This window comes from Myxocyprinus asiaticus, chromosome 25, assembly GCF_019703515.2.
Source record: "Myxocyprinus asiaticus isolate MX2 ecotype Aquarium Trade chromosome 25, UBuf_Myxa_2, whole genome shotgun sequence".
Classification (NCBI taxonomy): domain Eukaryota; kingdom Metazoa; phylum Chordata; class Actinopteri; order Cypriniformes; family Catostomidae; genus Myxocyprinus; species Myxocyprinus asiaticus.
In genome coordinates, this window is record NC_059368.1 from 18904789 (window position 1) to 18923459 (window position 18671).

The 18671-nt window shown below is 37.3% G+C and overlaps 2 protein-coding genes across 4 annotated transcripts in view; one reads left to right on the forward strand and one right to left on the reverse strand.

Moving 5' to 3' along the window:
• Positions 1-7559, forward strand: part of LOC127416202 (serine/arginine-rich splicing factor 5-like) — a 10100-nt gene extending 2541 nt beyond the window's left edge. The window contains exons 4-8 of one of the 3 annotated variants that reach the window (XR_007893072.1): positions 1574-1681; positions 1788-1857; positions 2166-2625; positions 3348-3421; positions 4732-4806. Coding sequence is in view for 1 of the 3 variants with exons in the window: in XM_051655409.1 (XP_051511369.1) it covers positions 1574-1681; positions 1788-1857; positions 3348-3421; positions 4732-4839; positions 6435-6693 (619 nt within the window). In the remaining 2 variants the exon portion in view is untranslated. Of the gene's footprint in view, positions 1-1573; positions 1682-1787; positions 1858-2165; positions 2626-3347; positions 3422-4731; positions 4840-6434 lie in introns of those variants that run through there. The other 2 variants (XR_007893073.1, XM_051655409.1) reach the window with 2 other exon arrangements.
• A 1805-nt stretch (positions 7560-9364) lies between these two features.
• LOC127415618 (hepatic sodium/bile acid cotransporter-like) lies at positions 9365-15155 on the reverse strand. Its single transcript, XM_051654377.1, has 5 exons — positions 14348-15155; positions 10280-10481; positions 9987-10162; positions 9597-9796; positions 9365-9423 (listed from the first exon to the last, which is right to left on the reverse strand). The coding sequence occupies exons 1-5, from the start codon at positions 14734-14736 to the stop codon at positions 9365-9367; spliced, it is 1026 nt and encodes a 341-aa protein (XP_051510337.1). The 5' UTR covers positions 14737-15155.
• Positions 15156-18671: the final 3516 nt, after the last annotated feature.

The window sequence follows — 18671 nt, forward strand, 5'->3', positions numbered from 1 at the left end:
TATCGGCCTCTGTGATATATCGGTAGACCACTAGCTTGTAACTACAAAATATTCATAATAGTGATATTATTCTATACTGTATGTTTACTATTATAAGGTATGGGTCTCCCACAGATTAGGCAGGGGAAACATGTGATACAGGTACTGATAAGTACTGTTCAGAATAAAGAATAAAAAAAGCTATTAAAAACAAATACAAGTGTAATCCGGCTCCAGGAAACTTTCTGATCTGATAATTCAAACCAAAGTCAGAGATAGTCAAAATCGCATGGAACTACATCACATTTGTATTGTAGTCTTTAAACGTCTTGGCCTTATTATTTACACCTTGCATTAGCATGCATTTTATAGCCGAATAGTATCTGGATATTCTTTAGCTGGATTGCATTTACACCTTACAGTCAAGTGCATCTCCACTGTGATCGGATATAGAGCCGATCAAAGTTACCCATTCAAAATGGAAAACGGTGATAATTCAGAGGCTGTGGTAACTGAAAAATCTTTTAGCAAATTTTAAAAACAGTAATTGATAATTTCAATGCTTTCCATCACTTTGACAGTAATGTTTTTTCCATAATTTAACATTTTTTGGCAGCCACCAAGCTAAATTTCGACAAAGCTTTTTAATGGTGTTCATCTCATGTTCAGCGCTTTGTGTGTGCTAAGTAAGCGCTTTGTATGCATCTGGCTTCAGTGATCCGATCACAGTGCGCCTTGGGTGCTTTTACACCTGGCATATAATGTGATCAAGTGCTATCTGATAGCGATCGGATCACAGAAATTGCATGTTAACGTAAGGTGTAAATGGGGCCCTTGATGTAACAGTTTGGAAGCAACAGTTCGCCAAATTTTTGTGCTTTTGTGTTACACCTTTTAGGTTGTTGCACTTCATCAACTTGCTTTAACACATTGACCCCATTTACATCTGGTATTAAGATGCGTCTCGAGTGATTCGATCACATGTGGTCAGGCGAGACACATCGCTGTTTACACCTGGTCTCTTTTTCCAATTTTTCGTTCGGACGGTTATTTCCTTTTTAAAGCCACTCATAACCGGCAGAGTTTAAAGACTTGTTTAAGTGCAGCGGTTGATTGACAGGTGAGGGGTGGCGCTTCACTGCTATCTGGGATGCATTCAGGACGGATTAGAATTTTAAACCCCAAATGCGATGGTCACATGTGTTTTTGACTACCTCCATATGCGGTTTTGGTGATCCGATCACAAATCATTTTGCACCCAATTTACACCTGTACTACTTGTGGTTAGATCACCCGAAACGCATCTTAATACCAGCTGTAAACAGGGTCACTGATTTAGTACATGATGTATGTTGTCAGAAAATCAGAGACCCTCCCCTAGAAATTGGATCACAACTGGTCACAGGAGACGCTTTTGAGATGCATGTTAACACCAGGTTTAAATGGTCTGTCTAGCCGGACTGTTTTTGATCGGATCACATGAGATGGATGTCATTACCAGGTGTAAACAGGGCCCCATAGTCCAGAGCTCACGTGCCAACTTACCAGTGGGTGGGCAAACACATGTATCAGGGATCTTTTGTATTGTTTGCAGGGTGACCATTGAACATGCCCGCGTCCGTCTGCGTGGGGGCCGAGGTCGTGGTGTTAGTGGAGGACGTTTCCCTGGTCGGTATGCTCGTGGCTCCCAGGACAGCCGAAGGTAACTTGCATAGCATGTTCACACCGGTAGGGTTGTTAATCAGTTTAGTCTTATTTTCTATGTTGATATTCTTTCTGTTAAAAACTCTTGTTGATTTACCCTTCAGGAACCCCCCACCAATGCGCACTGAGAATCGCCTCATTGTGGAAAATTTGTCATCCAGAGTCAGCTGGCAGGTGAGTTTTCAAAGATTTGGTGAGACAGTGAGCTATATTCCGAAGCATTGCGGATGACAGCACATGAAGATGCCTTAATAGATCTTTAGAATATGTAGACATTTTGTTGATTTTTAAAAATTAGCTATACTAATCATTTAAATGTAAATCAATGGCAAAAGGTCACACCAAGAATTATACTTTCAAATTTAAGGTCACATAATACAGTCTTTAAAAATAAACTTCCATTTGTGCTAGAAAAGAGGAAAGAGTAAGGTTAAATCACTTTGGCTCTGTTTTAACCAATTGTTCACCCCTCTATTTGCCAGCCTGACTGTTGTGTCGTATGGAAGAGCTCGCTAATGGTGGAGTTAACACCTACAGGGTCCCTCTCTCTGCTTAAGCCAATCCCATTGTGTACCACGCCTAGTTGACCTCCGCCGATCGCATGAGAGCTCTCTGTGAGTGATGCCCTCTCGCTCTAGAAGCACTGGCTGCCGCTACAAAGCACAATTTGTGACGGTGCCAAGCCGAAAGAGAGAGAGAGACAGAGAGTGAAAGAGAGAGATCGAAACTGAGAGAGGGGCAGAAAGAGAGAGAGAGAGAGAGAAACAGAGCGAAACTCTGGCGTACTCGATCAATCGAGGGGTTCGGTAATTTGAGAGGCTTCGATCGGTATACTTGCCCACTCTGCTCTCTGATGGTTCCACACACGTGGATGAGGATAAAATCTCCAGGTTATGGTCTAGGACAGACCAAGTGGCCCCATCCCGATGGGTACGTTCCCAGGTATTAGTCTAATCTCATTCCTCCCTGTTCACTCTCAGTGCCCTCGTGGGAGGGCACAAATAGGGTATGATCGGTGGAGGGAAGCCCTTTGCTCTACCACATATACAGTACTTCTGTTTTGTTACTTTGGTAAGAATGTGTCTGCAGTGTGAATACAGATAAATGTAAAAGTACTAATAACTAAATGTGGGGCCCTTTTAACAAGCTGCTAAACAGTGTTGTGTAGTTTTGGGTCCAAGAATGTCAAAGAATTGCAAGTTACCCTAGTCCCGAATGTTCTCGTCTTGGATACATGTCCACCACTTTTCATTCTAGTACATGAAACTTGGCTTACGAGACACGGAAGTCTTTGTGTTGCATCTAAGTAACATTTTAGAAGCCAGAACTAACCTTACAAAGCTTTGATAGAGATTTTGTAAGACTATGAAATGGGGCTACGGTTCTCCAAATGTCCATTTACTAATCCAGCATTCTGCTTTAAACAAATACCGTCTTCCCCAAATGTTTTAGTTTACCTTGAATGTAATGTTGATTTTTTTTTTTTAACTTGTACAACTGATGTAGCATATTCAACAAGGACCTGGGCCTGAACATGAGCTGAGAGAGGTTCTCAGACCCCAACTTTGATAGTTCATTCAGAACTTAAAGTTAATAAAACATGTGTAAGCATGATCATTTGAGTTACTTAGCTAACTCAAAGTGCTGGTGTGAACTGTGTGTAGGATTTAAAGGATTTCATGAGACAAGCCGGAGAGGTTACTTTTGCAGATGCCCATCGGCCAAAGCTTAATGAGGGGTGAGCTGACTATTTTCTTTTATTTATTTATTTTTTTTTCCCTTCTTGGTGCAGTCCTAATATTAGGTTTATGTGTTTTAACATGTAAATGAATTCATGCATTCAATTAATTACTCTAATTTGCCACCAAATAGTAAACGGTAAAGGAATATTCTGGGTTCAATACAAGTTAAGCTCAGTCGACAGCATTTGTGGTATAATGTTGATTACTGTCAAAAAAATAAAAATAATTAACTCATCCCTTCAAGGTTACAGTGAAAGTGAATGGGGCCAATTTTTGGTTTAAAGGCAGGAATGTGTTGTATTTTTAGCTTGTGTAGTATTTGACCTGTAAAATTCTTTGTCATTGTTTACAAGGATTGCAGGGTTTATTGCGCTACATTGTCACGGCAGTTAACTTGTACAATTGGATACAATGTACCTAAACAAAGAAAAGGTTAGGAAGGGATTTTTATCACACTAAGTCATGTTAACATGAAAATTGTTTACATCTTGTGGCTATTCTTTTGAAACAGTGAGTATTTTGACATTTACGGTTGGCCCCATTCGCTTCCATTGTAACTAGGAGGGTAAAGTCGAATATTATTTTGGTGGTGATCAACATTATGCCACAAATGCTGTCAGTTGAGCTTAATATGTATTGAACCCAGAACATAGCTAATTCCTTTAAGGTGCAGTCACACTACACTTCGCACTCCATTTACTCCCAGTTGAATGCAGGAGACCGGAAACGCAAGCTTATGCAAATACATTTTTTATAAGTTTGGGGAACTCTGACCTGCGAATACAGATAAGACATGTGACCAATAGAAACATCACACACTGACCTTTTGGCTCAATACAAAGAATACATGTTTTTGTTGCAAGAATGTGAATATATGGTATGTTTTAACAATTTGAAGTGTTGTTTTATTTGCTATTTGTGATTTATTAAAACCAGAAGCCCTCGCGTGAGACATCATATCCTGTCCGTTGCAGAGCGTGGTGTCTTAAGTAATTTCTTGTGCTCAAAGTGTAGTGTGACTGCCCCTTAACATGCATAATTATTTAAACATATGTATGTGTGTGTGTGTGTGTATATACTATATATATATATATATATATATATATATATATATATATATATATATATATGGATACATCTAAGATGTTTAAGTTATCACTTTAGGTTAATATTTGGTCGCTTCAAACTAAATGGCTAATGGTAACACAGTAAAGAAAAATAATGGATTGATTTTGTCAATCTGGCTTAATGTTGTGCACTGGTTTTTTCTCTCTTTTACTAAATACTTTTAATTTACACTCTTCAGTGTGGTTGAGTTTGCATCACATAGTGATCTACAAAATGCCCTGGAGAAGTTATCGGGGAAGGAGATCAATGGAAGGAAAATCAAGCTTGTTGAGGCAGGCAGGAAGAAGTAAGTTATTCCTACCATATATTCTGCTGTCCTTAACATATTGTAACTTGTGTTTCTGAAATTTGAAATAAATACATTATTCCTTACAAAATGTTGTGTTCCTTGCAAAATAGGGCATTAAACAATTGAATGGAATTTCTTGCAGTGGAATCCCTTTAGTGCAGTGTTTCCCAACCCTGCTTCTGGATGCCCCCTCAACAGTACAGTACAGTTTTAGATGTCTCCTTTATCTGACACACCCTCTTCAGGTCATGAAGTCTTTACTAATGAGCTGATGAGTTGGATCAAGTGTGTTTTGAACTTTGAATTGGTAGACATTCAAAATGCGTACTGTTGATGGGGGCTCCAGGAATGGGGTCAGGAAACACTGAGCATGTTTACATGCATGATTTTAATCGATTATGCTTAATAACCTGACAACGAGTAAGGACATGTATACGCTTTAAAGGAATATTCCGGGTTCAATACAAGCTCAGTTGACAGCATTTGTGGTATAATGTTAATTACCACAAAAATAAATTTCAGCTTATTTTGATTAATATTTTGTACAATTGGGTATACTGAAAATGTTTGTAAGTTTTATCACACAGATGATGTTAATACTCGTATTGTTTACGTCTTGTGGCTCAACTTTTGAAACTGAGTATTTTAACGTTTACGCATTGGCCCCATTCACTTCCAATGTAAGTGCCTCACTGTAACCCAGATTTTTGCTTTGAATTTTTTTTTTTGTAGTAATCAACATTATGCCACAAATACTGTCAGTTAAGCTCAACTTTAACCTGGAATATTCCTTAAAAAAAATAGGAGTGATCATAAAAATCTCAACAATAAAAAATGCATTTTATTATTTAGTACTGCCCTGAGGAAGCAGTTTGATATAACATATAATTCTAATCTGTTGCACAAGACAATGTAATATCTGAATTTACACATTGTCTTGTTTAAAAATGTACATACCCCTGGTTTTTAATATTTAATACTTGTAGCCTTTTGTGGTAGTTGTGCATGAGTCTCAGATTGCCTCGTTAAAAGCTCCAGGTCCTGTAAATTATTTGGTTACCTTTTGATGCACTGCAGTTATGGATGCTTGAGGAGGCAATAAGATTAAGAGCCAAGGGCATGTTAACTTTTAAACAGTATAATTATAGACTAATTTGCCATTTGGAATATATGTAAATATCTGTAAAGCAGCTTCCTCTGGGGCAGCACTAAATTAGAAAAAAAAAAGTAATTTTAATGAAATAAAGTTAAAAAAAAAAAAAAAATGCTTTACATCTTACAGATTCTGAAAGGGTATATAAACTTATAAATAGATGCCACAAATCCTGTCGACTGAGCTTAACTTGTATTGAACCCAGAATATTCCTTTAAACTGTGTTTTCATGTGTTGTCGGATTTTTAGAACCAGCTGATTTTTCATAGTTATCAGTGTGTTGTTGTGTATGTTAACACACACACTGCTTTAGTACAATCTCGATTCATGCAGATTGTCCAAAACATGCAATTTAGCCATTGTGTAACCAGCCCTGGAGTGAATAGTGCATTGATGCATTAGTTTTCTGAATGCTTACTTGCTTTGTCTTATCTTGTAGATCCAGGACTCGCTCGCGCTCAAACAGCTCATCCCGTTCTCGTTCCCGAGGGCGCTCCCCATCACGCTCTCGCAGCCGTTCCCGTTCCCACAGCCCCAAATCACAGAACCGCTCCAGAAGTCGCTCCCGTTCAGCTAGTACTTCTCCTGTGCGGCCCAAAGAAGCCAAGGGTGTGTCACGTGCTGAATCAGCATCACCGCCGACCCCAGCACAGCGCCCCCCACTGTCCCGGTCCCCATCCACTGACAGTCGTCATTAGACGCAACTGTTCTTAGTGCTTAGAGATACTTATTTGGTCAAACACTGCAAGAGGTTGGTAAAGTTTAGTGCAGCAATATTGGTCAGTTTAAGTAGAGAGTCAGCCTCTCTCCATGACAAGCAGGGGCTCAATTACTGGTTTAAAGATATTTGACTGATAGAACTTGTCATCTTAAATCAGGACTATACAGCTATTTAATGTGGGGGGTTTCTCTTTTCTTTTATTACATGTCAGAAATGAGTACTTTGTGGATTTTATTTTTTATCACTACAGAGTGAGGTTTGATTGCTGTTTTATGAATAATTTTTTGTATGTTTTATTATGACAGACAAACAAAAAGAGCTTGATGAAGCTGATAGTAACGTGCTGGAGTTTATGGTGAGAGTAGAATTTCCAGCTTGAGTGTGTAAATGCAGATACAAAATGAGGAAGGCCAGAATACTTCGAGCCATTTTAATTCCAACAAAATTAATAAAATAACCTTGCTCATACTCTGCAACTGTATTGCGTCCTCTTGCGTCTTACAAAAAAACAGCTTATGCGCTTCATGCTAGCTAACTATTTGTTCAAGGGTACTGGCAAATATTTGTATTTTTGTTTCTTCAGGATTGTGTGTGAGAATTGTTTGTAACGTGGTTGCTTGACACATAATCTCACTCCTCGGCTGTTAAAAGTCAAAGTAGTATCTGAGTTCCCTCCATGCTGCATGAGTAAAGAGCTTGTGTAACACATGCTAAAACATTTGTGAAAGCCCCTGTATCAAACATAAGACTAATCATATATACAGTATGTATTTCATTTCTGATTGTGTATACACATTTAAATGTTGACTTTGTTTTGAGTAAATTGTGCTTTTTTGCACCACACATTTTCTCATTCTTTTATTCAAGATGGGATTCAATTTTCATATGCTGTTGTATTAGTTAAATTTTTGCTCTATCATGATTTTTATGTGAAAATATTTTGAATCAAGGACAGGTATTGTCTAGACATGTTTTGATGCATGTTTTTCATTTATTACTATACGAGTTACCTTTTTTGTATCACAATACAAATATTACATATGAAAGTTTTTTTTTTCTTAAAGTTTGTGTTGCTCTGTAATTTACAATTAAATTCTTGAGCAACTAAATTTTTTCCAAAATTAGAATCTGAAGAAGAAAAGAAAATTGTAAAGGGATACAATTGCAGACAAAATGCACATACTGTGTGTGGGTGTGTATATATAGATTGGTCATTCATCAGGAGGGGTGCAATGATGTCCCCTGCATAAATATATAAATTTAAAAGGGCATATATAAAGGCAACTGACACATTTATAAAAGTGGAGTTTTAACAGAGGCAAAAGATATAATTTATGTAATAACTTCATAAATATTTAAAAATAGTGGTTTATATGTTCTTTTCTACTGGGCAGTATATGTCCCCCAATCTAACTCCTAAAAATTAAAACACCTAAATTACCTTTAATGTATTTTTAAACACTTAATCCTAATGTACTTTGTCAAGTTCTACTGAAATTTAGTTGGCATGAGTCTTTCTGCCTTTTAAAAATGTTTTTTTAAAGGATTTTAGAGTGAAAAATTGCTGTCCCACATTTTTATTTTTGTCTGTACCAAAACACAAAATGTCTCTCTGGACTGAAGTAAAATTTGCCACACCCTAAACAATGTGACCCGGAAGACAAATTAAGCAATTTCCTTTCTGGACCATGTGGTGAGTAGATGTATTTTAACATTTTGAAATAATCGTGTTGTAAAAACAGTGTGTTTTTTTTTTTTTTTTTTTTTACTGAACTTGTTGGGCTTATAAAACACAAAATGATGTTTGAAAGTGTTTTTCGTGACTCTACTCTGTTTAAATGAGTGATGTCTAGAATTCTACTGATAAGGGCAAGATTAGCTTGAACTGTCAAACCCGAAACATTTTTTTGGCATTACCAAACAATCTATGGTTGTTTTGGTATTGATATTAAGTTGTTCTTTAAGATTTTATTTCTAAAAAATATACTTAATTTATACTTTCAATACATACACTCACCGAGCACTTTATTAGGAAGACCTGTACAAATACTTATTCATGTGATTATCTAATCAACTAATTGTGTGGAAACAGTGCAGTGCATAAAATCATGTAGATACAGGTCAGAAGCTTCAGTAAATGTTCACATCAATCATCAGAGTGGGGAAAAAAGACGCACAGTATATATATATATGAGTCTATGAAAAAAAAAGCATGAAAAGCACAAAAATTAAGAATATATAATAGGCCTTAAATGCATTCATGCCTAAATCCTAAAATGCAAAAGTCAAACAAAATAGCTGTGCTGTAAAAACAGTGCTTCCAAACCTGTACGTTTAAAATAAGCCCTTAAACAATTTAACAGTGTGCAATATCCATATAAAAGTACATCACAATGCTAAAAGCTTGCAAGCACACACACATTATAACATACGGTTAAGAACTTTTCTTCTATTCTAGACTGAGACTGTTTTGCATGTTGCTGTCATTTCTCATGTAGAAAGAACATACCATGTGCTTTCTTCCCTTACTAAGGCTGTTCCTCAGTATATATTAATTCATCCTTTCCTTTTGCCCCAGCACCCGTACTGTACTATGTCCCTGAATTCCTCAAGCTTATTTCAACTTCAGAAACACCATAAGGTTCCCCTCAAATATCACCATTAGTTTCTTCAGCCTCTCCCTCTTCTGCTATGTACACCTTTGTTTCTGTATGAGAACAGGGAAAACAGTTCATTTTAGTATTTATAATAAGGAATTACTAAATACATAGATTAAAAGATTGATTGGTAGGTAGAATTGTAGCTTGAGACAGATGTAAATTGATCAATCCTCTCTCCAGAAATGTAATTTTATAACATTATTTCATAGAGTCCAAGTACCTTTTTGTGAGGATTTTAGTCTCTGCAAGCATCTGAACAGGATTATGAAGATAATGGCCTCAGCTGACTGCAGCAACATGTAGACAATGGGGAAGAGATATAGCTGAACAATGAGCTCAGAAGGAAAGGCCACCTTCAGGATTGTGGTACACAGCAGGTTGTTCTGACAATCTACTTCCACAGCAATAGTCCGTCTGCAACTGATGAACAAAGGACAAAAATAAACATGGCAGTAATTACAATTGCAGTGTGACTTAACGATAAATTAAGCTGGTTGATTATTTTGTGCTGTTGTCCCTTGAGGACAGACAGACAGACCTTTGTCGATAAATGATTTTTGGACAGAATTATTACATTACAGGCCTTGTTAGAATACTATGGCATACATACGAAGCACTCATCTTGAACAGAGTCGACAGGATATATCCACATATGTATCCATTCAGTGGCATCAATGCAGCTATGGCTATAAGTTGAGAAGTCACAATGAAAACTGAGCCTCTGTCAATGACAGCAGTCAGAATGCCTATGATAACACTAGAGATGAGCGTGATAGTCATCCCACCCTAGGAGCATAAAACAGGATAAATCTCATGGCCACATGCTGGGATTTATCTTTTATCATCTTAAAAGTATCCATGCTTGAAGTTAAACATACAGTACAAGTACCATATATTACCCACAGTGGTGATGATCTTGGAATACTGTGGCGCATGATGGTTGATAAGGATGCCAATACTGCAGGGCACCAAGGTCAATCGAGCTAAAGTGATGCCATTGTAAGGAACAATATTCTCCAAGTGTGAGAAACCGTGGCAGTACAGATAGATCAGGAGAGGCATCATACCCAATGCCAGTGCCGTGGAACATGTTGTCATCAAAATACTGAGAGAGAACAACAAAAAGAATTTCAGTTATGATGGAATTTCAATATGAGCAAGGACAAAGTAGTATACACCGATCAGCCACAGCATTAAAGCCACCTGCCTTATATTGTGTAGGTCTCCCTCATGCTGCCAAAACAGCACCATCCCTCATCTCAGAATAGCATTCTGAGATGCAATTCTTCTCACCACAATTACAGAGTGGTTACCGTAGACTTTGTCAGTTCGAACCAGCCTGGCCATTCTCTGTTGACCTCTCTCATCAACAAGTTGTTTCCGTCTGCAGAATTTCTGCTCACTGGTTGTTTTTTTTTGTGTGTATTTTTTACATTTTAGAGACTGTTGTGAAAATCCCAGGAGATCAGCAGTTACAGAAATACTCAAACCAGCCCGTCTGGCACCAGCAATCAACCATGCGATTATCTAATCAGCCAATTGTGTGGCAGCAGTGCAGTGCATAAAATCATGCAGATACAGGTCAAGCACTTAAGTTAGTGTTCACATCAGCTATCAGAATGGGGAAAAATGTGATCTCAGTGATTTAGACCGTGGCATGATTGTTGGTGTCAGATGGGCTGGTTTGATTATTTCTATAACCGCTAATCTCCTGGGATTTTCACAACAGTCTCTAAAATTTACTCAGAATGGTGCCATAAACAAAAAACATCCAGCGAGCAGAAGTTCTGTGGATGGAAATGCCTTGTTGATGAGAGGTCAACAGAGAATGGCCAGACTGGTTTGAACTGACAAAATCTATGGTAACTCAGATAACCGCTCTGTACAATTGTGGTGAGAAGAATAGCATCTCAGAATTCTTGGGAATTTTTGCCCAATTCCCAATGTGCTTTTAAGTCCTCGTGGTCACGTAGTGATTCGCCTCAATCTGGGTGGCGGAGGACGAATCCCAGTTGCTTCCGCATCTGAGACCATCAACCCATGCATCTTATCACGTGGCTTGTTGAGTGCGTTGCCACAGAGACATAGTGCGTGTGGAGGCTTCACACCATCCACTGCGGCATCCATGCTCAACTCACCACGCGCCCCACCGAGAACGAACCACATTATAGCGACCACGAGGAGGTTACCCCATGTGACTCTACCCTCCCTAGCAACCTGGCCAATTTGGTTGCTTAGGAGACCTGGCTGGAGTCACTCAGCATGCCCTGGGATTCGAACTAGCAAACTCCAGGGGTGGTACCCACCGTCTTTTACCACTGAGCAGAATAGAATGCTATTCTGAGATGCGGGTTGGCACTGTTTTGGCGGCACGAGGAGGACCTACACACTATTAGGCTATTGGTTTTAGTGTTGTGGCTGATCAGTGTAAGTGAAGTAAACAGACCACTAGTAGAAAAAAAGAATGGGAAAAATCACAATTCTCCAGTTTTGGGGAGTTACTAACTAAAAGTAGCAACACTACTAATTTACAGTAAATATTTTTCAGTAATGTGACAGTTCAGCTATTTTCACAAAAGTGTAGCTTTTCCAGTAACAAGCTACTTTTCCAATGAGTAGAGGCGTTGCATCACAAAATGCTACTTTTGTCACATTATATGGGGCGCAACACTTTGCTTAAGTAAAAATCCCATTCACTTTTTCCTGCAGAGAAAGATCCATTAATAACAGAGTGTACCAAAAGAACTATGCACCGCCCACTTCTATGACACACTGCATATGTTGCAATCGAATTGTTCTCCCTACACTCTCAATCTACTTGTATATTTGTACATATTAAAATCTAAATTTGTAATGTTGTAGTTCACCTTTGGAGCTTGTTGCTTAAGTTTGTGGTATAGAACTGTATTATGAAGGATATTATCAAATAAATGAAATAAAATTGAAATACTTGCGAAAACAAGACAGTTGAAAAAGTAGGCAATATTGTGCTGCATTACTCATACAGCAGTATAGCTGAAGGAGTAATCCAACACACTCATCAAAACTGTCCTCTCAGAGTAAATTGGTTCATTTAGACAAGTAAATGAACTAGGTAAAACAAACAATTCACTAATTTACTTACAGTACATGTGTAATGATATGCAGAGATGAGACAAGGGATCTAAACACAGGCTTTGTTTAATGAAGACAATGAGAAAGGTGATACTATAATCATAGGTGAGTACAAAGAACTAAATATGCACATTTCACTTTACATCTAAACATACACACATAAGGAAAAACGATCAAACCCAAGTACAACGGAACATAAGAACTGACAATAAGTGACTGAAACTAGAGGGTATATACACAAACAGCTGACTGATGAGGGAACAGCTGAGGAAGATGGAGGGCAGGTGAGAATCATCAACAGGTGCATGCTGGGAAGTGTAGTCCGTGAGCACAGGGGAAAACTAAACAGACACTGAAGTGAAATGAAGGTGAGGGGAAAAACATGAGGCAGTTCATGACAACATGTAGCTTTGGGAAGTCCAATTCATTTTTAGTTAATTGTTTCTTTCAGATGGTTTAGGTAAATTAACTACTGCATTAAAAAATTAAATTTACTGATTCATTTGAGACACTGCGTAGAAGTCTTTTTGCAAAATATTTAGTTAATTGCGGCTGTATAAACAGTAAACACTGTTTTCAATTCAAATATATTATAAAGGATGTTTTCTAGTTTTGTCAGTATATGTTTATGTTTAGTATAAATTTCTTAAATGTTCAAATGTAATACTGTCACCCTATTTGTGGTTTAGATACTCTACCTTACAAAAATCGAGAGTTCTGGCACACTTGCTGCAAACTTGCGGCAAATTTGCCACTCATTATTTTCACCTGAATGTGAGCTTTACGGCAAACATCTCATTGTTGCCAAAGGTTTGTTGCAGGTTCACTACTTTGGGGAAAAGCTCAAAATTTCTAGCAAGCATTTGCGGCGTATCATAAGCTTATTTGCATGTGAAAATAATGAATGGGAAATTTGCGGTAAGTCTGCAGCAAGTTTGTCAGAACTCCATATTTTTTGTAAGGGTTAAGTTATAAGTAGCTTATAGCTTTGGAAGCTACAGTTTTAAAGTAGCTTCCCCATTGTGGGGAATGTAGTCTTCACAAGCAGTTCAAAGTGTGCAATAAATTAATCAGAAAATATGTATATGTTATGCATACTTCGCTGTCTTGCATAAGTATTGTCGCTGGTGCCCTGCAGTATTTAGGTGTAGACTACATAATATTCAACTGTGTTATTTTCATTTGAATGTTTTGAATATGTCTGTACTCATGCAAAATAGCCCAGGTGTAGGACTTTGACATAACACAAATTCCCATGCACAGTTGGCTATAACCCTAAACCGGGACCAAAATTGCTAACTCTAACTCCTCTTAAGGCTTTTAAGCTACATCCACCAAACTCCAGTGTGCTGCATCTTATATGATTAGACATACAGCTTTTACACAGCAAAAAGTCTGTCTATCTATCTTTGTAGCAAGCTGGCTGTTTGTCATGCTGTACTGTCTGTATATCCTACAATCTTAAAAATGATCAAAACTAGTTTAAACTTTCAGACAAGGCTTTGTCTTGCCAACATCAAAGTTAGTCTTGACTATCTACTGTAGTTTGAAACTGAAATCAAGACACGACTAAAAGTTGATTAAACTTCCTCGTTCAGTTCATGCCCTGTTTTTTGGCCCCATTAACTACTCATTCTTTTTATTTTCATCAAACAGTTTGCTAGAAGTCCACTCTAAATTTTGACTGCAGTTTTAGGATCTCAATTCCACTTCAGTTAAAACACTACAGTTCAGTTTTCATCACAAACTCTGTAGTTTTGACAGTTTGTTAAAGATCTCAATGACTTCTTGAGGTGAAGCTCTGTCAACTCTTTCGCAGTGAGTCTATAACATGATATTTGTAGTCCCAAGAATGACCTGAGGTTCATGTCTCCCTGGAGAACCAGAGTAAAGATGTTGGAGAGGTTTCCTCCCGGGCAGCACCCACAAATTAACACAGTGTCACTTTCCATAGGACCCAACTGGAAAAGCTTTGCCAGACTGAAGGCTGTGAGGGGTGTTATTCTGAACTGAGCCTCAACTACAATCGCAACCCCTTTGGGTCTGATGAGATGCTTCTTGATCTGTGAGATCTTTAGTGTGCATCCAAGAGACACCATGGTGATGAAAAGAATGACTATTAAGGCAAAACGGATGAACACATCGTCATTGTAAACGAATTGCGAGTCATTTAGGACAGTGGTGTTTAAATTCCTGTCAAAGCTTGAAAAGTTGGTTTCGATGCTTGAATTGATGGTGACCATCATTTTTGAGATGGGAGATCTATTTTAAATGTTTACTAAAAGCTGTAAAATAGAAAAGAGACAAGGTGCAAGTGTCAAATATAATGAATATGAATAGAGTAAGTTTCTTATGTAATCCAACATACAATAAATTCTTACATTTTTTAGAGAATATGTAAAAAGTACCATAAATCCTGTGACAGTATGAACAGTTCCTTTGCATTCTGTGAAAACTCTTAAACCTACCTTAGATGCAGTTCAGTGGATGTATTCTCAGAAAACAAAGAGTAAGTGAGCAAGTGAGAGAAAAAACTGGTTTTCTGTCTGTCCCCTATTCAAATGTTTTGTCCCTTAAACCTTTTAAGCTGTTTCTATATTTTAGCATCTAAACATGTCACAATGGAGTCATGTCTTATATTGTACAGTAGAAAGCTTCACATCTCTGTTGTCCAGCAGCACAAATAATGTTTTAATTTAAAGAATAAATGAATAAACTGTATAAATAAAAAAATGCATTTTTCTTTTTGTTTGACTTTTAAGTAGTTAAGTTGTTTAAAAAACAAAAGTGGTTCATGGAATGAAAAAGAAAACCAAACACAAACAGCCGTTTTTATCGTTCCTTTTTGGTCGGCCGTCGTGGGCCCCCTTTCACCTCGGACCCTAGGGCAGCTGTCCACACTGCCCTCCCTGTAGTTACACCCCTGATGTTTTATGATTCGGAAGGAAACTGCAGCATCACACATTTCTTTGCCTAATTGCACATTTTGGATATAGCCTTCCGTGTCTGAACACCTTTTTGACAACTATATAGCCTATAATTACATGTAAAAGCTCGGTTAACTGGCTTATCCTATTTATATGGTGAGGATGCACCTTGCAAGGATTCACCTGTTTAGTGTTGTCAGGTCCGCTTATTATAAATGACTTTTGGACTGTTTCATTCATAAAGTCACTTGTAAAAATTGGCAGTCCTGTTTTTGGGGGTTATATCAAGAATACAGTCACATTTTGGACTTGCTGGTACTTGGCTCCCAGAGCACAATTCACTGACACTAACCACTATTCGCACCTGTCAAATATCTCCACCTAGTGTTCAAGATTGAAAAGACATTATTTTTAAAGGCTACTGAATTTGGATTATTTTCTCTTATTCTGGGCTCATTTTTCCAAACCAGGTACCTAGTTTCTCTGGCAAAATCTGGCAACACTGCAACTGGTATATTCCCCACTGTTGGTATAGAGTACTGTCAATTAGGAAAATAAATATCAACATTTCTTTTATTTCTTTCTTATCAGTGACCATTTGGAAAGGAGGCAGTGGAATGCAGGAACTGGAACAAAAAATTCAGTTTCTGCTCAGAATGATCCGATATGAAAAACATTTTGTTTTAGTCCCTAGTAATTAAGGCAAAAAATTATACTTTTGCTTGTCAGACCATTGCTGGTATTCTCAGCTTGTCTTTTTAAAACTACGAACACTAATCTGTATATAAGCGGGTCGGTGTCATAACGGTGTGCACCTTTTGTAGAAGTCTAGCAACATATAATGTAAGGTCTTATTGTCTTGTATCATCCAGAAGGGGCTTATTTTGCGATAATAACCGGCTGACTATGCATTATCCCGCTTACTACACTGTTACCAATTAATAAATGGACATGAAATAGTGTTTTTCGTTGAAATTATGTTATTATGTGGGAAGAAAGAAATCGAGGAGTCTCTTGAAACAGTCAAATTCCACTTCCGGTTTGTGTCAGAGTTCTAGTGTTTTTATTGGAAAAATGACAGTCTGATTTTTTCTTATTACAAGACTAACATTTATTTTAGATTAAATTATTTTATTAGCTTACTTGTAGAGATCATAGAGTGATACGTGAAGTCACTTAATCCCGGATGTGCGGTTGTTATTCAGAAATATCAGACCACCAGATGGCGTGATTGACCAATCAGATTGAAATATTTGTAGAGCCTTGTAGGCTAAGTAGATTTATGGATTATTTTGCTTCTATTGGTAAATACCCAGGAAACGACAGGTCATTTGTGATATTCAGAGCTGTTACCGATCACATGCAGACAGTAGCAACAGAAATTAAAGTTCCCCTCAGTGCCAAATAATAATAATAGGCTAAGTTGTGTGAATGGAATGAGGTCTTGTGATGACTCACATCCTTTCTTTTGATCCATCTTTCAGAGCTAATGCAGAGCCTCTGTTAAATCTATGCATGCATGTGATTTGATTCTCATGTTCTTTGCTCTGTTCTTATCTGCTGTGCCAGTCACACTGCAGCATGATGTCTGTCTCAGTCAGAGCTGCAGGAAAACTTTTTGTATGCTTTGAGTCAATAAATATATACATTTATTGACTCAATAACTGAGAGTCAATCAAATGTCTAAACCAATATTCCAAAATCAAAAAACATGGTCTTCATTTTGGATTTTGAACACTTATAGCAGCTTGATTACAACACTTCTACTGGAAGGAGATTAATTTTAAATAAATATTCCGTTAAGCTCAATCAACAGCATTTGTGGCATAATGTTAATTACCATATCTTTTCTTTTAAAAAATCAAAAATCGAGGTTACAATGAGGCACTTACAATGGAAGTGAATGGGGCAATGAAAGTGAATGTGGCCAATACATTTTGGAGGGTTTAAAGACAGAAATGTGAAGCTTACAATTTTATAAAATCACTTACATGAATTTTACCTGTTAAAACCCATGTATTATTTACATATCAATTGGTTTAAAATGAAATTTTTACTGTCATTTTAGAGTTTTAGGGTTTGGTGAGTTGTACATTTGGCTATAACTTTACACAGAAAAGGTAAGTAAGCAATTTTACTTACCTACTAAAAACATGCTTACGTGCATGTACTTTATGTCTTGTGGCTATACTTTTGAAACAGTGAGTATTTTAACATTCAAAATTGGCACCCATTCACAAGTGCCTCACTGTAACCCAGATTTTTTTTTGCATTTTTTTAAAGAAAAGGAGGGCAAGTCAAAACAGATTTTGTTGTAATCAACATTATGCCACAAATGCTGTTGATTGAGCTTAACTTGTATTGCACCCTGAATATATTTTAAGATATTTTTTCAATGTTCTTTAAACCAATAAAAAAAAAGCATAGTAGTGATGAGTCAAGATAAGTTAGATATGCCATAATAATGTGGTACACACATAGCCTATGTCTGTTTTGTTAACATTTGAACATCAGCCATATTCACAAATAAAGGTCTCAAAAGAATATTCCGGGTTCAACAAAAGTTAGGAGCAATCGACAGTATTTGTGGCATAATGTTAATTACCACAAAAATTTGTTTTGATTTGTCCCTCCTGTGTTACAGTGTGGCACATGGAAGTGAAAGGGGCCAAATGTTCAAATACTCACTTCAAAAGTATAGCCACAAAACATAAATAATATGTGTGTAAACATGATTTTAGTGTGATAAAATCATTTACTAACTTTTTCTGTGTAAAGTTATTGCTAATTTTACAACTTTGTTGCCATGATGATGTAATGTCAACAAACCCTAAAACATTTGTAAAAATGTCAATTTAAACAACTTTACAGCTCAAACAATACATGAGTTTAACAGAAGAATTAATGTAAGTGATTTTATACAATTATAAGCTTCATATCTTTGCCCTTAAACTCTCCAAAAACTTGCCCCATTCACTTCCATTGTAAGTATTATATCTTTGCTTCAACAAGCTAAAGATTCTGAATTGAATCAGATGTGAGACAAGTTGCCTTTGAACAGCTTTTTTTTACTGAACTTGACTGCCCCCCTCCCGTGACTATGGTCTGTGACTAATACTATACTATGAAGTCTCTCACATGCCCAAACTAAGGACTGCGCCTCACATTCAGTCTGTGAGTATCTACGCTCACATTCAGTCAGGCTGCAACTGACATAGCATATGGGGGCACTTTCTCCATTCTGTTCCTGAATC